The sequence below is a fragment of the Adelges cooleyi genome, unplaced genomic scaffold, assembly GCF_023614345.1.
Source record: "Adelges cooleyi isolate 19-005CV unplaced genomic scaffold, UGA_ACOO_1.1 ACOO_flye_CR_arks_rails_tigmint_CR_PRNA_30, whole genome shotgun sequence".
Classification (NCBI taxonomy): Eukaryota; Metazoa; Arthropoda; class Insecta; order Hemiptera; family Adelgidae; genus Adelges; species Adelges cooleyi.
Genome location: NW_026095971.1, coordinates 9162399 through 9189951, shown reverse-complemented (window position 1 = coordinate 9189951; position 27553 = coordinate 9162399). Strand labels below are relative to the sequence as shown.

At 31.6% G+C, this 27553-nt stretch overlaps 1 protein-coding gene across 5 annotated transcripts in view; it reads right to left on the bottom strand.

Moving 5' to 3' along the window:
* Positions 1-15067, bottom strand: part of LOC126838056 (pituitary homeobox homolog Ptx1-like) — a 33478-nt gene extending 18411 nt beyond the window's left edge. The window contains exons 1-2 of one of the 5 annotated variants that reach the window (XM_050572157.1): positions 14765-15067; positions 8692-9051 (exon numbers count right to left, since the gene is read on the bottom strand). In XM_050572157.1, coding sequence (XP_050428114.1) covers positions 8692-8965 — 274 coding nt within the window. In that variant the 5' untranslated portion in view covers positions 8966-9051; positions 14765-15067. Of the gene's footprint in view, positions 1-8691; positions 9052-10732; positions 11371-13114; positions 13137-14764 lie in introns of those variants that run through there. The other 4 variants (XM_050572158.1, XM_050572159.1, XM_050572155.1 and 1 more) reach the window with 4 other exon arrangements.
* Positions 15068-27553: the final 12486 nt, after the last annotated feature.

The following is a 27553-nucleotide window of genomic DNA, read 5'->3' as shown; positions in this document are numbered from 1 at the left end:
GCAGTCGTTGGTCATTTGACTTGTGGCCACCGCCAATATAAAATATAACACTCACGCTCGCACCGATCCCGGTCACATGCCTTTCTTCGCGGGCCCGGTGATTAATTATTATCGACAGTTCCGTTCCAACAGTTCTCACGGTTTTGGTATTTTAGGTAAACAAAAATATCTAAAATTACAAACCAAGCATTATTTATCGTGCTACCACCCCTGAACATCAATTTTCCCGACCAAAAGTTAGATAGATTCTATCATAACAATAGTGTTGCTAACATTTTCGTTAGATAATACTACTTTAAAATTTACATTGATTTTCCTTTTCACGCTACCGCTCTTATGATTAGATATTATTAATACAAAAAAATCATTCTTTATGTTTAAATGTTAATTAAATAAAAAATTGAAAATAAAAAATGTAATTGTGTTAATAAACAAATATTATGATTCATTTAAATTATTAAAAATTAAAACAATTATAAATAATAGAATTCGTCTAATTTGAACGTTGCGCCATCTCCGTCAAACAGTATCGAGGACTAACGTAGAAGACCTTGGATAATGGTTGTACTATAAGGATATAGTTAATTTTATACAAAATATATTAGATGTGCCAGTCATATTTGATATTTGTCTTTATGGTATTAATGTCACGACAACGCAGTTGCTGTACGATATACGCCGGTGACAGCACTTCATTTATATCTGTGCAAATTAAGGTGTTAAAGTGTTTTATAAAATTAGTTTATTGGGTGACACCTTATCAATTAATCAACTGAATGACAGCATATCGAATACTGCCTATATACTTAAATGTACTCGAACACTATGGTGTTCAAGGCTATTTTTTCAAAGCAACGTTTTATTTGTGCTGTCTTAGAGCGTACACTTCGAATTCGAAGACATTTATATGTATATACTCCTACCTCGCAGACAACAAAATTCTTCAATCTTGGTCGTGTTGCCCATTCACAAACGTTTAGACGTTTAACTCTAAAATTCGTCACTGTCTCGTTGTGTCAGGCAATTCCTTTGTATTAAGTCACGTCAACTTTATCTTTGTCTCAATCAAACGACGCGACGGGTTTTTAGTCCTTCAGATAAATGCCTAACTGCTTATACGATACTTACAACATTCAAATGTACTTTTTATTGGAACCAAATAGTATAATTATACTTAGATACAGTTTTACTTTTTAATGGTAAAATTATGTTGATTAACAATTATTACACAATTTTGTTATCTTATTATGCATCGTAATACATCATCACAAGATCCATAATCCAACAAAAATTACAAATTTTGGTGGCTTCACTTTCATACTGCCAACTTTAATCATTGGCGCAACTAGTAAGGGGGGGCTAAGGAAGTTCAGACCTTTTAAATACTTTGAAAGCTCCCTCAGAACATCAGTAAACATTATAATCCTTATTTGGAGGATTGGCTGCTGACATTTTTTTAGAGCCTGAACGAGTAGAAGGATTTGAACTTCCCCCCCCCCCAAATTAACCGTTTGATCTATCAAATTTATCATCTATACTCGCAGACTATTTACTATACAAGATATGGGCTGTCCCTAGTAAGAAGAAATTGGTTTTATTAGCTTATTAATATAATATATTATGAAGTAAAAATTAATTTTGATGGAACGTACAAGTGTTCCGAAACGTTGACAGACAAGTCACTCAAGTGGGTATATCCAAAAATTGTGTAAATAGTGTAAAAAATTAATTTGTTTTGATAAAATGAAGATATCTATCTAAATACTTTTATTTTTAAATGAGCAAACAAATATGTACAATTTGTTCGATGACTAAACTATATTCTATCCGTCCCACTCAAAATAATAATATTGGTCTCACTTAATGCCGGCTAACTTTGTAAACACCAAGGTCTACATGGGACATTTAGTACGTAATATATGCAATTGCTTATTATGTAAACATTACACAGTTATAATTTCACATTTCAAACCAATTTCACGGTTTCATATTATATAATATAATATACAAATCGGTTAATATACTGCGAAATCGGAAACAATAGACGATTTTTGCATGGACAGACTGGCGCGTATACAGTATACTGTGCAATGTACACTATACCGTATGATACATATTATAGGGGGTAGCAATGTAAATAGGTGCACGCGCAGACACTTGCCGCATCGGTACATAAATTATTGTATGCCCCGCGCACAAAAGGGTTGTATCTTGAGGGAATAATTATAAGGTTGACCGCACAGCTATTATATGTGCAGGGAAAGGGGTAGGTATAATTTGTTTTTCGAAATTACTGTGTACGCCGCGGCAAACATAAGCGACCCGCAAACACCCTGGGGAATCCCCGCGCCGATTTATAAGTGTGTGCATGTATGCGCGTTTAGCAAGATGCGGTCGTGGGGCAAACGAGCACCTTGCCCCCATAAATAAAACTCTCTCTCTAACGGAGAAAGAAATTATACCGCAAATGGTGACCTGACCCCAACCTTGGTGTATCGTAATTAATTTATGTTTATCAGCTTCATAAAGGGTACGCTGCTTCTGTTGTAATATAACTAAAAACATTACATGAAGTTCCAAGTGCTGGATAACATTTATATTGATATATATGTATTTTTTTACACATAAAACATGTCAACCGACCAGCCGGAGGAAGACGAGAAAGAGGGAGGACGATGTGAGTTATACTATAATTTTTTTGTCCAAGTATAACCCCAAGTAGTCGATTTTAATAACATATGTAATGCCTGTACGTGTGTAAAGGCCATATGCTTCATATAATATTTCCCTTTTTACAAACATGTCGTTTGTCGAATGATGTTAACATATATATACATTAGGGTGGTCCTTAAAAACGCTGAATACGTACACCATACCCAAAGTTCATAACTGTCAAAATTGCTGCCAGAAAATGAAAATTTAACAAAATATAGGCGGTTTTTGGTACTTTTTTCCGATAATATTGTTTTTAATGTACCTGAGGGATGTCGCTTGTTCTAGAAACCTAATATTTAAGTTTAGTATATCATAATTATTGGTAACACAGTACAAAAGTTAATAGACTCAACTAAATCTTTAACACAACGTTCAAAATAAAGTTAACAGTAATGTAATTAGTTTAAATCACATCCTAGCAAAACGAATACTTTCGACAGTACTGTTACCATCACATAAGGTGATCTGCCGTCTCCACCATATTCTCTGGGCATTACTTGGCGATCGGGCTGTCCTCTAGATTTTTAAGTAGAAATTATACTCTTTAATATAAAGCTTAAAACAATCCCATCTCTGTATGTTCCCTCTTGAAAATTAGCCAAAAAAGTACCAAAAAACGCCTAATTTTGTTAAATTTTCATTTTCTGGTTAGCAATTTTAACAGAATGGACTTTGAGTATGATGTACGTGTTCCGCAGACTCCAAGCTATAAAACCATCAAAATTTCAGCCCAAACTTAGAAGTAGGAAAAAAGTTATGCATTGCTTTGTGCACAAAAATCGAAATCCTATGTTAAATCCATTTAAACTTTTCAACCCTTGTGGGGCTCGGGTTAAAAATTTTCAATTTTGTTTTTAAAATCGTATTTTTATTGTATTTAGAAACTCTTTAGTGGACGTCGAGGTTAAAATTCGAAAATCTACTTTTTAAGGACCACTCTAAAATGTTAATTATTTTCAAAGAAATGAGTACGTTACGTTAAATAAACCACTCTGTGTATATTTTATATATATTCTATTTTTTAGGTCATAATGGTCATTATTTAATGTAACAACACTATTTTACCTGCATTTCTGGATTTCACAGTGATAAGACTTTTATGAAGTTAAAAAAAAAAGAGTTTTAATATCATATTATGCTGGCGTTATTCATCTATACCCATTATTATACATAAATAATTAACAAATAATAATAATTAAACAAATGGCCCACGCTGTTACTGTTCTACTTTGGGTTTCAGAGTGTACTTTGACTAAACTATAATATGAAATTATATAGTCTGTCGGACGAGCAATACGGTAAAAAAATAACGCTCAAAAGAACAGAGTATACGTATATAATTGCGGACCCTTATTTTTTGGAGGGTCGCTCTTGCGCTGATTTCACGGGGCGCCGACCATGAATACTGACGAGTTGGTATTATGTTACATGGGAATTCACACTTGTTGTTGCCCGTCCCTTTCGCCAAACGCCCCGACATCCCACGCACAAACAATGATTATGCTAATGGACACCCCCGTATAACAATAACGCGCTAAATTATTGCCCATTAAACTGCAGCCGGTTGGTGAACACCAATGTAATATAATAATATAATATAGGCTCTAGTATACTGTATATAATACTCGTCGATACGTGCACCGTTTGGCCGGGTTTCACGTCTAGAAAATAATTATATTCCGTATAAACATCGAACATTACTCGCGAATTTGCCGACTAACATTTTTACTAAATATTAATAATTATATTGTCTTTGTACCATCCTAGTTATTATGTGTAATACAAGATTAAGAAAGGTTCGTATGAAAAAATTATAAAATTCGAATAAATATTTAGTGTATGCTCATAATTAACAAGATTCTTGTTCACGAATATTAATTTTAAATGGTATTGAAAATGATTAAAAAATTCATTTTTCAGTTTTTTACTAGAGTGAGGCGTTAAAAAAGTCACCTGTATAGTAAGTATAAATTGAAATTTGAATAATTATTTCACATATATCATATTTTTCTGTAATAGTCACGTTGATGTTTCTATATTTACCCAACGCTATTTGTATGAACAGTTGTAAATTAATTTTAATACAATTTAAAAACTGAACGTTCTTCGATATTTAAAGATGAACTGTAAGTACTTCAACTTGTTTCTTCATCTCATACGTCCACGCGGCAATGAATTGGAAAATTATTTTTTTGTTAGCTTGTTTAAATGATTTAGTCATAGCACCGAGAATTGCCGTAATTCGAGCAGAAGTAACTAGCCGATTATTGTTCTTTATGCACAAATGGTTTTTTGTTTTTCATAAGCCCACAAAATGTTTAGAATTCTTTAATTGAGAAATCTATCATATTATACATTTTTTCTCATCGTTATGTTAATGTATTAGGTAAAATGTTTGATATAAATATATTTAATAAGTTTATTATTATTATTTTGTTATTACTCATAACAATATTAGGTAATAGTTTGATTTTTTTTTTTTGCAAAATCAGTAAAAACTAGTATTAAATACTCATATCATATAATAAATCCTTTTTGTGAGGACTTATAATTGAAAAATTTACTACAGTGCACGATAAATAATATGAACACATAAATTTTGGAGTGTTGAAAATAATATTTTGGCCAGTGAAAAATTGCAAATCACTAAATTATTATAATGGGTATTTATTTCTAGGGTTCGCATCGCATTGATGATCAACAAGTGAGTAAACAATCAGTTGTCAGTTATTATTTAAGATTTATGATTTTAAATTTTATTTCAATTGTCAATTTAAATTAGTTTGGTTTAGTTAATTATTTTATAGAACACATACGTGTAAATTAAAATATTGAATATTCCGTATGCACAGTAGTGCACATTTTTGTTCGAGTAAAACGTTTTTCGAATAGTTTCTTTACGATCTATTAATAACGATCTTAACAACTACATAAATAATTTGTTTACGTCATATTCCTATAAAATTGTAATAAATAATAATTATTGTACCATTGTAGTATAATTAAATAAAAAAATAAATACATTTATATAGCCATTTGTTTTTATGTTAACAAAAGTTGTTGTATACAAATTATCAAATTATTAGTCATTCTTATGGATTTATGGTTGTAAAATAATATGTTTAGCTTGAACAGAGTCCTAGTAGACGGAAATATGTCAAAAAAGAGGAGGAAGAGTTTTGAAGTATATATATTTTAAGGCAGGGGAGAAACTATTCAAGAATGTGGCAATTATAAAACAATACAATTTATGGTTAATGGTATGAAGATTTGGGCAAAAGAAAATTAGAATTGAGACAGCTATATATAAAAACCAAATTGGTTTTATATAAGGAAAATTGACGATGGAACCGTTGTTTTGTGCGAGACAGCTTGTTTCAAAAGGATAGAGATAAGAAGAAAAACCTTGTACAGCTTTAATTCTTTTATAGATTTGGAGAAGGTGTAAAGGCAACAGAGTGTCAAGGGGGGTTTTGAAGTGGCCGTTGTGAGAAAAGTATTTCCGAAATTGTATATTAGTTTGATAGAGTATAATATAATGAATGTTCAAATACGAGTTTTACACGTCTGTGTGGAGTAATAGAACATTTTAATGTTCTAGTTGGTGTTCATCGGGATTCTAATTTGAGAGAATAAGTTTTTAGAAAAATACATGAAAACCACACATGTAAATCATTTTCAAGGAATATTTTTTAAACTTTTTTTAATTTAGTTAAATATTACATTTTAATAGGAATACTTGGAAGAATTGTATGACAGAAATTTCATACGTTTGTTAAACTTGATACCTACCTTAGCCGCAACACCGGTTTACATTATGGACGAACACCAGGAGATTCTGGTCAACGAATTCTACACCAACGAGGACCGTTTAAACTTTAAAAACGTGTTCGTCAAAAGGTATCGCCAGAAAATGCAAGAGATCCAGTGTGTTAATGGATTGTTCGTTTTACATATGTTGAGGGAACTCGAAGCAAGCATGCATCAAGAACAAATCAACGTATTGAAAAATTTGCTTAACAGGTTAGTTCCCGACTATATGTTTTACCTGTCCCGCATGTTGTCTATGTTACACAAAGCGAAATGGGACGCTTACTCTTGGCAAATTGAAATATTTACCTTTGTGGCGGGTCTCAAGGCTTCAGACGCGCACTGTGAAAATTACAGAGACCATTTCAGAGAAAACAACGAACGCATAGAAAAAATCGTGTTTGAGTTCGTTACCCAATGTGTCAAGGTAAAATATTTAGTACCTCCAAGCCTATGCCTGTGCCTCACAAAGAGGAAAGCGATTTACTGTCTCGTTGACAAAGCAGTCTATAAGACAATAGATAAATTGTACAAAAGAGATGACGTTTTAGCCTACGCTTACGATCTCGCAGACCACTACACCGTACCGAATCTAATGTTGATAAAACTTCATTCTCACCACGAAATCGTCTACGACTGGTCAAATTTTGTTATTGAACTTCAAACGAATAACGTCGAACGTCGTTTGACGGAATATCTCACAGATTTTGGTCAGCAGCAACTATCACACCAATGGGAATTATACCCGATCCGGGGTAATAAGTACAATGCCCTGATTGCGGAATGCATCCACTTAACGATTGTGTACTTCACATGGTTTCACATATATACATACCACACCTTACAAAGCCGACCGCCTGCCGTTAACGAAACAGAAATGCAAGTGGAAAAAAACCAACTGCTCGGAATCTGGCATGTGCTCGTGATTCCTCTTAAAATTGCATTAAGGACGTTTAGATTCGATGAAAATATCTACTGGTCTGCAATAAATGACATGATGGCCAAAATGAATACGATTAGCACGGACAGACTCGCGGCACGGGAACAGTTTACGAGAAATTATTTTTGTCAAGCTGTAAAAAATTTAAGACTCGCCAAGGCATCCGATGTCAACCAACAGCTGTTAACGAAAGTGAAAGTGGAAGGAGACTACTCGGCCATTTCTGATAGGATCCTAGAAAATGCTAATATGCTACACGATTACATTGATAGAATATTAGATAAATTGGGTAAATTCAACGGTGCGTTTGTTCGTCTGATTGTGTCTGCCGAAGGAAATGAAACATTTATTACACGATCTTTATTTTAACTTAAAATGTTATAAGATGTTGATGCATTACAAATATTAAGAAAAATAAAAAATCATTATAATTATACAGAAAACGAAAACGTTACCAAGACCAAATTTACATTATTTTGTTGTAATTACAACAAACGTTGATAGAAATAATTATCCGGTTCGGTATGATAATTCTGATAAGTTATCTAACTTCGAACTTGTCAAAAAAAATGTAAAGTTAATTTATGCTTTCAGGAACAATAGTTTATTTAATTTACTAATATTTGTGAAACGGTATTTTACACAATACAACGTTTTAAATTATTACGAATTGATCTAGCGTAAACTAGATCAATAGCCATATTCAGTGTAAAATAAATATTATACTATTCATCAAAGGTGGGCATAATGTATTCGAATAATGAATTATAGTTAAAAAATAACTGATTATTCGGCGAATAAGGAATAAAAAATATGCAGAACTACAAGAATTTTTTCACTTATGATAAATACAATTTTTCACAAGTAAAGGGCATCAGTAATTTTTTTACTTCAAATAGCTGTTATTTGAATAACATTTAAAAATGTACCGACAAATCATGAAATATAAACCGTTGTAAATCATATCAGTATAATTAAACATCTTTAAGAAATTACAAATTTACATTTACAATTATAGTACTACTATAATAGAATTTAGAAATATATATACTATTCACTTTACTATAAATGGATATTGTGCATATTAAATGGACTATAATAGAATAATTATACTTTTATACTATTATATAACGTTTATGTACTCTGTACAACAATATAAACTGGTTTTACGCATGATAGCTGTTGCTAGTGTTGTTGAATTAATTATTTTGGGTTTGACATCTTACCTCTTTTAAGTTTCTCTAACGGTTCATGGTGCAAGAGCGTAGGAGGACATGGCACGGATGTGTGGTGGTGATGGTGATGCCCATCATGGTGATGCACATGGTGATGACCCAGCATGCCTTGGTGTATACCGGCTCCGCCATCATGAACCGGATGGTGAAATGACGCGGATGATGCGTGTTGCAGGGCGATATTGTGGTGGTCATTGCCCGTTGACGACACCAAGTCCTGCAAGCACAGGCTCGGGTCGGTCAGGTTCTCTAATCGTTCCATCATGGTTGCGCTTGTTTTAGATGGTGGCTACCATTACTGTGAGTTGATAAAAGCCAAAGTATGTGCAAAATCTAGGCAACTGATATCTGCTGAAAAATATATAAAAATCCAAAAACTAAGTAAATATTTAGAATATTAAACTATACTATTTAGGTACAGTAATTTTCTACATTTTATATAGGAGAGAAAGAGAGAGAGAGAGAGAGAGAAATAATACTATATTAATTAAAGGGCTATCCACAACTAAACTTCTTATTTAGAATACATACAATTTTACAAATTTCAATGGAAGGTTTGTTTTTGTATAAAAATGCATAAGAAGAGCAAGTTAGTAAATTATTTTAGAAGAAATTACCGGTAAGTCATGCTGAACATTTTTTTTTTGTATAATATTGTACAGTATTTAAATTGAATATTTACAAAAAATTCTTTTTATTTTAACTTTAATAAAATTTGTTTTATTTTAAAAATTATAAATTAAGTGTATCTTTATCTTTATTATCATGCTCTAAGATTTTATCTTAAACCGTATTTATTACCATGGTTAACATTCATTAGACACCTGTTGAGGATGTTAGCCAATGCATGTCGGCATTTGATTATATTATTGACGGTTTTGATGAATGTGAACGTGTGTTGCGATGATTACTAATATTTGTCAAATTTAGTCCAAAAATATGGTTTTTATTTTAAATGTATAAGTCATTTTCATTAGAAAACATATTTAGAGACTATAGTTCACTGCGGCTAATCTAAATTTATTTTCAAGCATAAACTATAACATTTTAATGTAAAAACCATAGTATTATTCATTGTCATTGAATTACTGCATTGAAATGTATAAAAAAATAGATATGAAGTCATCAAGTGCAAAACTATTAGATAATTGTTTAATAAAAAACCTGATGACATTTTTTAGTATGGCTTGACATTTTGACGATTTAAGTAGTTTTAAAAATAGATTTTAAAATTTAATACATGATTTTTTTTTTAAATTCATATCTTCAGTAACCAGTATCATATATTAAACCTTTCAGTTACGAATTATTAATTTGTATAACCTTCAATTATATTTATTTTACCTTAGTTATATTTATTTACATAGTTTACTTATCGAGTTTGCATAGTTATTGTCTATTAAAAACTTTTCAAATATTTTAAGTGCATTAAAAAAAAAATAGAATATTGAAAATTTACATGTACCTATGTACAAGTATTTTGAATCCGAAGTAACTAAAATATATTTTAATTTTTAATATATATTAATAGTGAAGATAACCACTCAAATGGTTATGTATTGTACAAGTGTGACATTTATAAAAAGGACGAAGTCCATTAACGAGATAAGTTTTGTGGTATTCCATAAAAACGAATTGCCATAGTAAATTGTTCACTTAACATTTTAAAAAAGCCAACACAGGAGCCCATTTAAAAATTGTTAAAAAAACTGTAGAGCGTTAGTGTACTTTTAATATTGTCAAAATAGCATTAAAAAAAGTGTTTTTGACAGAAAATTAAATATACCAATGACAAAAACAAACGTTTCTAATTGTGCTCGTAAATTATTTTCAAAACATATTCAAACTTATTTTAAACTGATAACACACTTTCCTCCAACCCTTAATAGAGGTTTATAAGTTACTAATATTTTTTAGTTTTTGTATGGGCGTATATCCTATTGGTGCTTGCCTATTTTTCTCAATTAGAAATGTACCACAGCGAGCTACAGCGGCGTGGGTTGTTACAAAAATTACAATATAAAAACAATACCTTGAGTGCAACGGTGGTCTCGAGTGCAAGTATGAATCTTGATCGGAACGATCGTTGTTGTAGACGATTGCAATAGTTACCAAAAAAAAACCTAACTAAATAAACGATTTTTGAAAGAAAACAAAAATATTGTCTATATAACAATCGTCGAAGGCGGACACGGGTCGAAATAGCTAACGTAAGGGCGGCGATAAATATATAACAATATCGTTATTAAGTGTATATAATAATGTACAGAGAAAGAAATCCCCGAAACTGTGCCGCGGATTTATGTGGGATTTCGGTGGATCATTAAACGATGGGATCACATAAAACGGCACTGCGCGTTCGTCCCGTCCCGGTCGCACTCGAGCCCAACATGTACTGCCGGCGGACACGGATCGCAACTGACACTGTGATAGATATTGTTAACGACAAGACAACAGCGGTTTGTATAATAACATAATATACTTACACGAGTACATAGTATAATAATTATTATTATTCGTCTTCTATTTTATTATAACCGTCGTGATTTTCGTTCGGTATTTTATTTATTTTGTTATTATTGTACGCACGCACGCACGGCAGACTACCAAGAAGATGGTCGTGGAGTTTTAAAGTTAAGCTAACAAATTGACCTCAGATTAGGTCGACTATCCGCGGTTTGAGCCCCCCGGCTATGAGATATATACGAGAACCGATCGCGCGGCGGTGGCACCGTCGTCCACCATGTCCCGTTATGGGCGGACTCTGCCCTACGCGTTCGGCCCGTCGCGGGCGGCGCTTGCGCTCCATCTCGCGCGCGCGGCCGCCTCCTATCGGACGACGTAAAAACTCTCTTATTTTTCGTTGTTCCTTTTTCTTCCTTCCTTCCACACACTTCCATAAGTACAAGCGCACAGGAGTCGGTGTATGCCGCCGAGTCTTTGGCCGCCGCCGCTTCCCCATTACCGTTTTCCACGCGTGTTCCCCGCACTTGCCGAAACAAGTTCATTTGTTTAACGGTTTCCCTACTCGTATACGCCTTGTCTGAAAGCGATTTTTCATACAACATATAATCATAATAATATTGCGTCGTTATTATTTTTATGCGCCGCACGCCGCCGTCTTGACGCACTGGCTCCAGTGTTTTTTTTTTTTTTGACCGCCGCCAACGCCGCGTTGCGCCATCCAATAACCACTGGCCACACCTCAGACCTACACGTCAACGCGGCGCACCCTCGTCAAACGGACACAGGTCTGAGTTTGTGTCTTAGAGGCATCCCTCCTCCCAGTCTAATGATCCAATTAAACACAGTGTATGTGTTCCATACGCCTCATCCTAATTTTATGATTAAATTAGATGAAATTAACGTATTTAATATCTAATTATTAAAATAACCTTCACTCTACAGTTTAATTAAAACTTTTACAACTAATTACCAAAAAAGTTCACATCGCCTCCCCCCCCTCCGTGGGGCAAATTGATAATGATATATCAATCGCGTGATTCTTTTGGTCCAACAGTTTTCCACAAACTTAAAACGTGTGTAAGTTGACAATTATTTGATAGTTGATATTATTATATTATGTTGACAGTTTTCTCAACTCAAACAAGACAAAGTGGTGTTTTGGACTTTTAACACCCCCTTACACCGATAAGATATTGTTCCAATCGGCCTAGCAATTTCAAAAATACCAAGGGTAAAGACAACTTAATATGTTTATGCATATTATACGCCTACTGAATAATATCGAGTACCTAGTTTATAAAATAATGTACAATATCCAATATTCCAGTAATAACTGGAATAATAATGTAGGCGGTAGGCAACATTGTAGTTTGCCTAGCAGATGGCAAAATTGTAAATAGCGTTCTTTTATACAAATATCTACATAGTATAAGTGAAAAGTTGTTTATTGTGGTGCAAACATTATTTGTCTACCTTGAGAAATCTTGAAATCCGCTATTATATGTATGTTGTAACTTGTACCTATAATGCTGCACATTCCAAAACACTAAAATTATGGAGCAAAAGAAGTTATTAGGTGCAATATTGGCAACATTTTTAATTAGCAGAATCATTTAGTACAAATTTGCTCTCCTAACCCGAACTCGTGTATCAGTGATTTTATAACAACATTTTAGGATTTTTCTAAATTATTTTTTTTAATGATAATTTGATTAAGATAATATAAAATATTTTAAAAATGTAATAAATTTATCTTAGGTCTACATTTTAGTCGTAAATCTTAAGTATTAGAATTTGGCCAAATAAAGCGTGGAAATATTTCCTCCCTTTAGGGAAGTATATGAGTTTTAGTTCTATTCCTCGTTTTTAGAAAATGAGTTGCAAGTACAATATAGTAGGTTTGTCTTGATTTTGAGGTAGAAATTAGAAAAATCTTTTTTTAACCTACCAAAGACATAATCGTAAAACATTTTTAATCGATGTACATTATGATAACAAAAAAACCGACGAAATAAGTTAAAAAGTTATTTTCTTCATAAAAACCACACAATTAATATCGACGCGTCGTACGATAAGTAGCACCGTTCAAGTTCTAGCGAAAACTAACACCGTTCGAGGCTTCTTACGAAAACTAGCACCGTTGGCACCAATAGCACGAACGGGGCGTCGATATATGCATTACAAAACTTTTATTTTTTATTTCTGTAATAGAATTTATGGTTATTATAATTTATTTGTATAAAAGCTTAAATTAACAGACTCTATGCGACTCTAAGCGGGGTCGGTGGTGTTGACTATTTTTAAATTGTAATTATAATATTATATAGATATGGAATTTTAATAAATAAATAAAATAAAGCATTGAAAAATGTATACTTTCTAGTAGAAAATAAATAAGTAAATCTATTGAAAATACTAAAAACAGTAGACCAAACGAAAAATCGTTTGAGATCAACTGTGATCCGCTGGTATTAAGTCGGCTTTGTAACTCGAAAGAAAAACAATAATAAATCCCACTTACTTTTGCGTTATATTCACTAGTTTATGTACTACATAATATTATACTCTAACCCAAATACGGTACATTTTGTGAATGTGCTTTTTACAATAATAATTAAAAACATACAACTACTAAAAATAATAATCAACATAAAATTAGAAATTGTCAGAAGAAAATATTAGGAAACAATATTTAATATTTATTTTTAAAAAAGAGTATGCACTAAAAAAAAGGACATAACAGCTATTGGGCAGGTATTACCTTTTACCTGCAGTAGACATCATACAGAGATCTTAAAATAATATGTCAACATAGCATGTATTCGATTTTTTTAGATATTCTATTTGCTCTGTATTGTCCTTAAAAATAGGTATAATAGATATTTTAATTCTTGTTTAAATTTAACAGGTAAAAGTCAAAGAAAGGAAAAATGAAAAATAATGTGTAATAAATACTATAACAAAATAAAATCATTATTTAAATAATTGTAAGATATTATATGAAGTCAACTAATACTCTTGAATATATATTAAAAAAATTATAAAAAGTAATTTTTATAATGATCACAATAATTGTAATTGGTTTTTAGTTTTAGCTTCAATGCGATAGCTGAGAAAGTATAACTTTTACATAGATACGTTTTTTTGCGACCGAAGTCACGATAACATTTTTAAAAAATATTATTTGATAACATGGTTATTAGTTTTTTATGAACAGTTCTATAACAAAATGTTTTAAAACTTATATTATTGAAGTTGAATTTTATATATTTAAGAAATAATTGTAATTTTAATTTAGTATAAAATAATATGGTTTTCTTATTACTAATTAAGGTTTATTGGCTAATTTTATTTTTAAGTTGTTTTTTACTAAACATTATTGTAATTATAATACGTAATTTATTGCTATAAAACAATTTTTTTTCTCAAATTCTATGCAAAGCACACACTTGTAAATTATTAAGAATTTGCTCACACGGAAAGCATTACTACCTCGATTTAAAAATGTAGATATTTTTCAACAATCTAAATTTAACAACTCTTATACATTTTTCATTTAAATAATGCCTATTGTTAAATTTTTTTTTTTTATACATACCTATTGATCTGTTTGACGAATGATATTTTCTTTTGAAGAAGCAGTACACGTATGATTTACAGTACTTAATGGGATTTCGTCACGCAACACACGAGAATTACACTCACAATTATACTTAAGTATATATCTATATATTTATATTTTATTTCTACGTTCGAGTAAATATGCGAACGGCCGTAGCGACGTAAGTATACGAATGGTGGAGAAGACGCGGAGGGGTGGTCTAGTGGAAATGGACAAAACACTAACCTGGTACTGGGTAGCCGTTTCACTAATCCAACGGGATCAACATGCTAAGCCTGGGCTATCCGGCGGCGCACTGAGGGCTACACTCTCAGAATCCTCATCCCTTCCTTCCTGTGCCGCCACCGTCGGCGGACCGCGACAGTCCAACTCCTCCCCCTTTTCCCCCCAACTCCACCATAGGGGTGAAACGATCCCGCCGCCGCTGCCGCAACACTACACAAACGACCCTGTGCGCCCCCCCCCCCTAAACAATCCTTACCATAGTCTATCACACTCGGTTCCATTTCTCACACATCATCTCCTTCGGCGTTACCAGTTGCATTAATTAATATTATATACGTGGCACCACCTAAAGCTAGGCACACTGCGGATTCCGATAATGCGGTCAACGGGTGTCGGATTTTTGTTTCTGGTGAAATAATTATTTATCTTGTATTCTAATGTTTAAATAATTAATTTTTTTTTTAATTTTAAGAATACTAATAAAATTTCCTTAAACCTATCCTAGTAACTGCAGTCTACACTTAAAAATTAAGCCTTTTACATAATATCTAAATACCTAAGCTTGTATAGAATATATAATATTTTAATTAGATAATATAAGAGCTGTAATAGATATTTTTTTAAAATTATTTTATAGTTTTTATAATTGTCTTGTAGTTATAAATCTCAAGACAACAAAAACAGTGAATATATAATGGTTGCTATGTGTTATAAACTCATATTACGATAAAGATTATTATGCGCATTGTATTTTTTTCGCAACTACAGTTCAAATGCAATTTTGAAAGACACTTAAGATAAAAATATATACTTCATCTCGCGTATATTTTACTTACTATACAAATTATTTATTGTGGATGTTGACGTCTATATCAAATATTATTTATTATACGTATTAAGTCATAACATGATACCTGTTTTTGACATTTTATTATTTACAAATAATTCAAAATTATTATGATAAAATATACATTTATTGTTACAAATATTTCTTATCTTTTAATTCCTACTTATGCTTAAAAGTATTTGAACTGTCATTAATAAATTAAAATATTACAAGAGCAAAGTATAATAGCGATTTATTTTATGTTAAAAAAATAATAGTAACTTATTACATTACCTGGTAGGTACGATTGTTTTTAAACCAAAAGAGATATGTAACAGACTGTCGAAGCTTTTTAAGGATAAAAACACAGAAAATATATTATATTAATGCCAACTTCAAAAGCTAGATCACGGTTAGGTTTTTTTAACAACTTTTTGACAATTATTATAATATTACACCTACTACTTAAATATTTTATCGTCGCAGCATGTTGAACCGAATTAAATTGAACAAATTAGTGTTTTTAATATATTTTTTTTAAAAATTGTTTTTAAATGTTTTATTGTTTTTGTATTTACTTGGGGTTTATATTTGCGGTGCAAAAAATAAGGTGTGTGCCTGTTCCTGCATTATTTATTTTAAGATAATGTTTTGAGTACATTTCCAGAATCTCTCAGTTTGGATAAACTATAAATAAAAACTTTAAAAGTTTGTATATATTGTATACTAGATAAAAACTTAATTCCGTACATTCGATTCCAGTAGCATAGACAGTTTTAGTTTGTTTGAAGCGTACAGGAAAACGGTATTAAGGTTAATCCTTTAGAAACATGTTGGCAAATGTTCTTGTTTCCCAACGCACTTTACCCAAGTACTTTTATTATCTGTTTATTTTAGGAACTACAGAAAACAAAACCATTTCCATTTGAGTAAGTATTGTGGTTTTTAACATTTATTTTCATTGTGCTTCGATTGCACTACTAACTTTATGGAAGTACAGAAACCCAGCCAACTAAATCTTGTAATATTTATTAAATTATAAAAGTAAAATAACAATTAAGTTAGGTTAAGCCAATTAAACAGATTATAAAACTTTATTCAGTTAAATCAACTACAAAATGGGTTGATGTTTTTTTAGTGGATCTCATTTCAACTTAATTTTCTACTTAAAATAATATTATACTTGTTTTAAATATTCTGAGTTCATAAGAATATTATTATTCTGAATCCCATCGAATTTTATTAAAAGTCCGTATAAAACACAATTTTTAAACTTTTTTTTTATATTATCTTTGGACGTTGAAGCCGCAAAAATAAAAATACAATTGTTCTGAACAATTACATTCTGTAGATTTTTTACCATCTATTAACTTGATTATTCTTTTTTTTCCCGGTGAGAACATAAATATAACTATAGATGTATTACGAGTTAATGTTTTACGAAGTTTATGTTAAATAAGATAGTAAACTTTATTGGTCGGAAGTAAATACCTAAGCATTCAAATAGATTTACCTTTACCTACAATAAACAGCGAGAACCAATCTAGAACATTTCTGATTTCGGAGCTAATTAACTATACAAGACCCCAATCTGACAAATAGTCCTCAATGAGTAAACTAACTTAGATGTTCATTTTTATTGCATTACAATATTATTATTAAATGTATTTATAATATTCCCCAACTGTTTAATGCATAATGATATTTTTATATTTTGATTCTACGAAGAAACGCATGTACACAATTATTGATATGGACGACTGTTATCGAACATGCCTAGTCGTTATCCTGGCGCACACCGGCTGCAGACGTTATCTGTGCCCGACGCGAGGTTTGTTCCCGAGCCGATTTCCCGGGATGAGCATCATCGTTGTCTGTTACCTCCACCAGCTTTCGCTCCCGCCGCCCAGATGCCTACGTGATTACTATTAACGCGAACTGCCTGTCAAATTGCCAGAGAAAGAGAGAGAGAGTTATACAACGTCGAGAGTATCCTTCTATATTATAACGACACCGTATTACTCCATTACTGTATTACTATGTGGACCTCTCGTTCGCTGCAACAATAATCTCGTTTTGCGCGCAAATTATACTATATATATATATATATATATATACCGAAAGCGACCGCGCCGGCTTAAAATTATTATAAGGATCGACCTTTTGTGACAATCGTCGAACACACTGCTCTTTCTCCCTCTCTGCCGTCTGTCCTCTTGCCCGGTCCAACGTTCGTAATAATAATAACTATACGATAATAATACTATCTGTACAAGACTACATAATCCGTTTGAAGGCGCCTGAGACCCAATGGACCGTATTATATTATAATATTAATACTTATTACTAACGGATAACTTCGGACTTGGATTATATACGTGCAATGTTACTGTTACATATATTATATGACGGTAGCTGATATCTCACTATATTCTGACCGAGAGCCTGTCGTGACCGGGGAGGGTGTTGGAAAGGAGTGGAAACTTTGTTGGGTTTGAGTGACGTGCCAGCCGCCCTAAGAGGTAAACGATGGTTGTTCGACTGTAAAACCCACTGCGGCGCATATTTCCCTCCCCAATCTATAACGCGGACGTCTAAAAAGCGATATGCGGAATTAATGCGGCTGTCATAATGTTGTTCAATTGTTGGCGTTTTTTTTTTTTATTTTTAATGTTTGTTTCGAGTCCCCTCTGCCGACCGTGTTGTACATATACGTGTAGTCGGCAATAAATTTCTACGAGTTGCCAGAGAGTAGTAAAAGAACAAAAAAAATGAGCAAGGGTTTATAGATCAACAGTATATAGCGGTCGACTGGTGGAAGTGGCGGCGCACAAGAGTAAAGGAGATAATATATTATTATCTACCAAGTTCGAATGAGAGTGTGCTTAGTGTGTGTGTGTGTGTGTGTGTGTCATATATACATCAAGACGTTCGTTTCAATTTGTTTCGTATTTGACGGTCCAGTAAACCGCACCCCTCGGCCATTACACAAGACGACGTGTTCAGAGTGGCTATACATATTTATGTATATATATATATATATATATATATATATATATATATATAATATGATCATGCATTATGTAGACTAGGTATAGTATGTATGTATATAAATATAGCGCGTCACTGAGAGGAGCAATAGTCACAGCTCAGTCTTAAAGATGAGTGTTATTGTTGTTTTTATTATGACCGCCAAAATTGCAAAAAGACAATTTTTATTTTTCATTATCGGTTTTTAAAGGGAATCATTGTAATTTACTGGTACATTAAAAAAATTATAATAATAATATTCATTTTTTAATTTTTAATAACTGATAAATGGTTACATAAGTTTACGAGTATAGTATTTTTGTATTTACTATTAAGTCTCACAGTCAGCGAATATTAAACCGGGTGTATTTCTATTATTTTAACTTAGTAGATGTGTACATATGTGCGTTTTTAAGTTAAGCATATTAACTAGCTTGACTTATTTTCCCCCAAATTATTTATTTATTTTTACAACAACATAATAACGATAAACGCAGTTTGTTTGGTGGCATAATGTACTGTGATCATATACATGAATAGATTAAACCTGTATTTCGATTAAATATTTTATTTTGTTTAATACTGAAAGTCATAAAACAAATACAGCACTTGATAATAATCTACTATTATTTAGAATAGCCTTCAAATTATGTAAGATAATAAATATTGGCATCATTATTTTTATCTAAAAACATACTGCACTTAATATAATATTATATGTTTGGCCGTTAACGGCGTCGATGCATGAAATAAAGCAACATTATATATATATACACACATCAAAGCTTTTATTTGAAAGTGAATTTATTACTTTCGGTTTAAAAAATACCTATAGATGGGAGAGGTCCCGTTCCAACATGCTCCGTCCTCAATATGCATCGACTCCACTGCAGTGTACTGGCTTTTTTTTATTCGTCAATGCTCATAAAAAATGCATTATGTAATTTACTTGTATTTTATCAAATGGAATTATTACTTCTCATTTTATTGCTTTTCAGTTTTCATTGTCAATCACATTATCAGTAACTTTGCTTTAAACAAAACTGATACCTGCGCTCAGTGTGTAATACCAAGTCTGTATAAAGCTTAAGGATTAAACATAAAAACGAAAATCTCTTTTCGCACAAAATTAATTTTAAAACAATACTAAAAAGCGCCCTGCTTGTTTAAAGGGTTGCAAAGGGTATGGGACGCTGTCAAAATAATATGAATATAACTGATTTTAAAAGATTTTGAATTGTTGTTTTTTTACATCGATTAACATTGACAGTAACCCCTTAGGGAGTGGGGGTTAAATTAAAGCAGTGAAACTCGTGCATGTAAATGTAGACAAGTTTCTCTGGTAAATGTAATCGACTTTTTAAAAATGTATTGCTTTAATTAAATCTAAAAGTATTGCTGTTGTTATAATTTAATATAACACTCCAATACTTACCACAAAATAAAAATCATTAGTTTTTCCTCTTAGAGAAATACATTGGATCAAGAGCACGTCTTCATGTTCCTTCCCCTCTCTTCCTTTATACCTCACTTATCAGTCAATTCTCTTGTCAATAATCTCCTCTCTTCTGTTCTCTTTTCCTCCTCTTTTTTTTCTTAACCCTCTCGTCTTCTCCCCTGCCCTATCAATATCCCCAACACAACACCGAATATAGGACTTAGGAGATTTAAATGATCTACAATAGTCATTCATAAATTCTGTTACAGTAATTTTTGTAATGACAAATTTTTTAAAACATTTTTTTGGTATATTGACTTTGATTAATAGCAAATATATGTAAATGCTTTACATTTTAATTAATGTAACAGGGTGATTCATTAAGGATGAAACACTCATTTTCCCTTAAAATAATAGGAATTTTGTATTCTTTCTTTAGAACAAATGTTTGTGTATGTTATCTTACAATATTATCAGATTTCCACAGCTTTAGCCTCTATCAACTTTTTAAACTTAAATAATAGCGTATATATTTAATGAACTTTTTAAATTAAGAATAATATGCTAAAAATGTTGACTGATCGATAACTAGTTTAAAATTTATGACGGGAGGATGGGTGAGTGTAGTATTTGCTTTATTTTTGCGCATTGCTCTTCCGCACTCCACCTCTCGACAGTTAGTTTACAGAAAGTTTACATACGTTTGTACGTTACCATTTAAGTTTAAAAAGTCAATAGAGCTCTAGAAAAAAATAAAAAAGATAAAAGTTTGAATACTATCTATATATATATTGTAAAATAACATATTAAACTAAAATGTCTCAATTGAATGTCTCAAATTAAAAACAATTTCAAGAGAAAATAAGTGTCTTATTTTGTAAATTACCTGATATAGGTGAGGAATAAAGTACGGTGTAGTCATTTTTATCGACACACAACACTCATCCGCACTTCACTCCCATTTAAAGTAATTTTGAAATACAAGTTATCTTAAAATATGTATAATACATTTATTATTGTTAAACAAATCAACATTTTTCGTTAAACCCTATATTTTTACACTAAAATACACAAATATCAGTTTATGCAGTTTATGATAAAGCATTTTTTATATTACTTATGAATTCAGGGCACCAATATCTTAACATGTTTCAATACAATTCTTGTAGATCAGTATAATGCAGGGTCGTAACTCTTGCAAAGTAATATAAAGAGTAAATGCATCATGTATCCCAATGCTTTGTATTTTGACTTTTAAGGCCAATTTTAAGGATTTCATAGTGAGAAGGTTTCTTAACGAATTCGATTTGGGAAAGGAGCGTGGCTTGTTTTATCTAGACGGGTTTCGCCCTGCAAACAGAACCGGTTGACCTAGTGACATTGAGTGCTAATACATGCCGCCTTATCCACTTGCCTATTTACCCTCCCCTATGAAAATTAAAATTAAAAAAATAAAATATCTGATTTTCGATGTAAATTATATATTTTTGTTTTATTCTATTAACTATTAAAATGTATGGTATACGGAATTTTAGCTGATAGAAAAAATAATTCGAAAAATCGTATATAGATATGATGAAATTTGAAATGGGTCCTCTGAATTGAGTACCCTGTAAGCCGCAGGTTTAAAAGCGCGGTCTTTTTGGACGTCAGGAAAACAATTTCAAGGCCCGCGAATAAATTGTTTGTGCACATAAGCGTGTGACTCACAAGAAATCTAGATAATCATAAGCTTAAGTACAGTTTTATCCGTTGGAGCGGTGGACGACATTGGCTTTATTCATATTTTTGAATTCGCGTATACCAGAATATTATTACTGTTTTTACGGTTGGACAAACAAGAGATAAAAGGCACATATAAGTCACAACCTCAAGTCGGTCAGAGGAACGGAATAAGTAACTTATACATTTTAATGCTATTATATATTACTATGTGAGTAAACGTTTATAAACCGCGAAATGTATAAGCTCGCGTAATATGGTCCTTTTGAATAAAAACATAAAATGGGCAACAATACGATTTACCAAAAAAAAAAAACATTTAACCGTTGCGTTATGAGCGCAAAAAAGGACCAAACAAATGGCATTCGAAAATGGGCCATTACCGAAAGGTTTAAAAGATTTAAATTGAATTTCGTCGCCGTCGCGTCGGCGGTGTAATTTTTAAATATCAAACAAAACCACACTCTTCCCGGAAAAAAGAGGGTATCTGGGGAGGAAGACCATATCATTGGAATCATAAGCCCGAACGGTCGACGCCGCACATTACAACAATAAAGACATATATACCTATATAATATATATATATATATATATATATATACATATGTTATAAAACATATCTAGCCTCGGTTATTGTCGCGTTGATTTATAGTTGCGAGTCCTCGTCACCCTGTATAGCGTTTTAATGGGAAAGCCGGGTATGATGTACCCACCAGCACGGTATAACCGGGATATATGTGTGGGAGAGAGGAGGACATGGGGGAGAAAATAGCAAGAGGAGCCGCGGTGGACACGCGACCGTATTGAATTATAATAAAACGACGGCACATGCATACATATTACATATGCTATGTGTATACACTGTGTGTCGTCAAAGCAAACACGCACGCGCCGTCCCTTCTCACCCCTAGGTACCATCCCTATTTATATTATACGTGTGTTACATATGCATTGTGTACCCTGGCTACTGTTGTTTTTGCGTTTTTATAGTATATACACATAGTACTGCACACTGACACCTCGGTATAATATATATATATTTTTAATATTTATTTATATAGGGATGTCGCGGGCCGTTTCTAATGTGCCGCTCAATTGACGGGCAAGACTAAAAATAATAACACCACCACCACCGTCGCCGTTGTAATTGAAAATTACCCTCAAGAGTATGCGTTTGTGAGTGTGTGCGGTGGAGGCATACGTTCAGTGTTTACTTAGATCAACTCGAATGGAAAGGGAATAAAATAAATCTCGATCGTAACAAAACAGAGACAATTATGAATTATTTATTTTACTTATAATAAATATTGTATTGCATTATACAGTTATTGTTGTTTTTTTAGTCACAACCGTGAGAATGTTATTTGTGCAGAGTTCCGGATCGTATATACCTTCTCTATATTATTTTTATTGTTATATTAAGAGCCTACTTCGATAGCGTCGTCCTATATAGTGTTAGCCTCTTCTGCCCCGCATAAAATTGATTGAAATTCCCAACCACGTCTTGATCCCCGGGAAATTGCCATTCGGTTCCACACACATCTCAGCGTGTGCTTGTGGCATACACATCAGCCTATATAATATAATATTATACAGTGTGTTCCAGCATGAAAGGTAAGTAATAGGTGATTGGACATCTGGGGGACCCCCAAATAAGCCCCCCGTTTTCATTTTTTCGATAAGTCAAAAATTGAAGATTTCGACAGTTAAGTAAAAAAATAATGACTTAAAAAAAAAATGATTCCCTGTTATTCAGTGTAAAAAGCTCACCTTAAAAGAGGGGTCACATCATTTCAGTCTTTTTCAGCCCCTAACTCTTCTTTTATCACTTATCTTATCATATTTTTCTTACCTCCAGTCTCTAACCATTTATCTCTTATCACTAATATCTTATTATTTATTTCTTATCTCTTGTTTCTAATTATTTATCTTCAAACTCTTATCATTTAGCACCTATCTCTTATCATTCATCTCTAATCTCTCATAATTTATCTCTTATCAATTATGTCTTAGCATTTATCTTTTATCACTTATCATTTATTTCTGGTCTCTAATCATTTTTCTCTTATCATTTTTTTAGTTAGGGGCCGAAAGGGACTGAAAATGATGTGACCCCTCTTTTAAGGTTAGCTTTTTGCACTGAATATCATGGAATAATTTTTTGTTTCTTTAGGTCATTTTTTTTTACTTAACTGTCGAAACCTTCAATTTTTGACTTATCGAAAAAATAAAAACGGGGGGCTTATTTGGGGGTGTCCCAGATGTCCAATCACCTATTACTTACCTTTCATACTGGAACACCCTGTATACAGCTGGTCTATATAGTCGAGCGAGTTTGATGTGTACCAAGAATATTTTATGTAGATGGACCGTATGTAAACAAGTTGTAGTACTTTTAACTATTGCATAATAATAGTAAGTTGACAAAATGCGACCATATTATTTTGTTGTGTCAAAATACGATTACTGTGGCTTAAATTTGTCATCAATAAACTGATAAAGAAACCGAAAAAAATAATACAATAATAATAAAAATATCCAACGAAAATAGTTTGACAAACACTTTTTTTATATTTAACCTATATTTTTGTTTTACTAAGATTGATGGGTAGGCAAACATTAGATTTATCATGAATTTTAATGTAAGGGCAGTGTTTTTTAAACCACTGCGTCGCGCCGTCCTGAAAACTTGTTTTGATTTATCAAGTTTTGATCTTTGAGATATAAGCATCTCGCCTCAAAGTTTATATTCTATGCATGCTGACGGACGTCGTTACTTGAATATCATATTTAAATATTACCAGATAAAAATATATTATAGCCAACTGAAAAATAAGTTGCAAACTTTATTTGGTACGCCTATATTTAAAGGATATAGTTCGGTATTCCATCGACCGTCTCATAAAATATATTATATTAATCCGTCAAAGTTTAACAATAATATTTTCAAAATTTGCTTATGTAATGTGCCTTAATAAATGCTATTTTAATAATTAACAGATTGCAAAACCTAAATAAAATGAAATTCTTAAGACCTATAAAATGATATGTATTATTAGGGTGGTCTTAACAATCAAATAAATAATTTTTGAATGAATACTTTATTATTATATTGAAGGGCCAATTATTTATTATTATTTGTCTGGGAGTAGAAAAACCTTTAAACCTTTAAAAATCTATAAGTAACAACTATAATATAGTTACGATTTTTTTTTTGTTTATGTAAAATTTTTAAGTTTTCTTTTTAATGACAATACAAATTTTCATTTCATAAAAAGATTATTTTTTTTTTTAATTTGAATAAAGACCTTGGTGAATAGGACATTTGCCTAATTATAGGTTATTAATTATTTTGGTTGTTAGTCGTTTATTCCCGATCATTTTGGTTCTTGAATATCATGCATTATTAACGATTACAACTATAATATGTGCACTATATTATGTGTGTTTAAAAAATGTATAGGTGAATACTGTTTTTTATGGTCGGCAGCAAAATAAACGAGGTCTCTTCCACGGATTAAAATACAACTAATAAAAACAAAAATTAGTCTTTTATTTTGTGTCTCTAGAGGTTTTAAAAAATCGAGGGTAATTACTGGAGGAGGGCTACAAAAAAAAAGTAAGTTTCTACAGACGCTCGCCATAATTACGGCCGTTTATCACATGGTGTACGTTACTTCGCCCTCGCCTTTACCCATTTTCCCCGTCAGTGTGATATCCGATTTATTATACTAGAGAAGTACATGCATTTACAGGACATGAATCTTCAAACCCAAGACTGGTTTGAAAGCAGCTATTACCTACATCAGATAATAAATTGCTGTCTAATAGAAATGAATAAGTACAGTTCGGTTACGTTGCTACACGCACGATTAGATTGAAATCTATTTAAATATAATACCTAAAATTAAACAGTATTTAAAAAATAATATAGTTTTAGAAAAATTTATTAATCAGATATATAAAAATAAAAACAACATTCATACCACAATATCATATTGTAAAGTAGGTACCTACTTAAAAAAACAATATATTTGTATGTAATTTTAAAGTCCTTCTGAATACCCTGTGATCACAGGGGTATACCCCGTATAGTGCATACCCCTTCTAATATGATAAATAATCATATTATACTAAAATCAAAAATTGTTTTTATAGTGGTTATAGTCTGACAGTTTTTATACTTGCTTACTTAAACCAACAAGAAAATGTATATGATTTAAGCATATTATAGCCAATATTCAAACCACAACCACTTGCACACTAAAATATATCTATGTGGCCTACAATAAATAATGGTTTTTAATGTTTTATAATGTTTAATTCTTTATAATCATTATTTATTCCATTAAAAGCTTAGTATTTTATTTGTTTGACATACATTATATCATACTTATACTTCATAAAATTCAAATGTTACTTATTAATTAGTTATTATTACAAAATATAAAACCTACATAATTGGATTTACAGTCAATTTGAGCTTAACATTACAGCTAAAATTATTTAAATATTTTTGTATTCAAATTAATATTTATATAATCATTTTCCTAACTCTGGTTAAACTGAATTTTAATTTAACTATTATCTGTCGTGTAAGATTAGTTTATAATTAAATATTCATCTTTAGCAACATCAAACTTTTTTTACTATACAAATTGCTAGATAAGTTTTGTTTAAGCAATTTTATTAAAATATAATTTATATAGATACCTTCACGTAATACAACCGTAAATCATTTTTTATGAAAAGTATATGATATGATTATCAATTTTTTTTAATTTCCTGTAAGGTGCATAATTATTTTCTTGCAAAACTTCAAGAAAATCTAGTCAAATATTATATAACAAAATGTGCTAAGACGCTAAGTACCTACCTACCTACTAGATAAACTAACCTATATCATAATATTACAAACAGTTTACCTAAATAAAATAAATAATTCTGAAGTCAATACAGACCATTTATAAGTACTTTTATCAGTTTAATTTTATTAATAATTAAATAATACGAACTTACGTACCTAACTATGAATAATAGGTACAAACGGATTATAGAATTATTTGTAATTACAGTCATGTTGTAAAACAAAAGTATAGAATATTGTTTACCCGGTAACTGTAGACCGTGTAAAATATATATAGGTAACTAATAAATAATAAAATTAATAATTCTAAGACTTTCCTTTATAGTTTATACCTAATATGTGTAGAGGCTAACATCCGTACAATATTTTAACCTTCAAAAAATCAACTAATATCTTAGATCATCATATACTACGGATAGAGCATTTTGTTTAAAGACCTTTGTCCACCATTTTCGAGGTTAATGGTTGAGCAAACTTACATTTGTTCTATTGCTCATGCGGGCATTATACTAAGCCTGTGCAGTAGTTATTGAGCATGCCAAGTAATTTTGCTCCGTTATTCACCTCGACTAGATACAAGTCACACAAGCCACAACGCATTTGACCCATAAGATATGCAGTAATTCTATCCATTGTAAATTATCCAAGGCTATAATC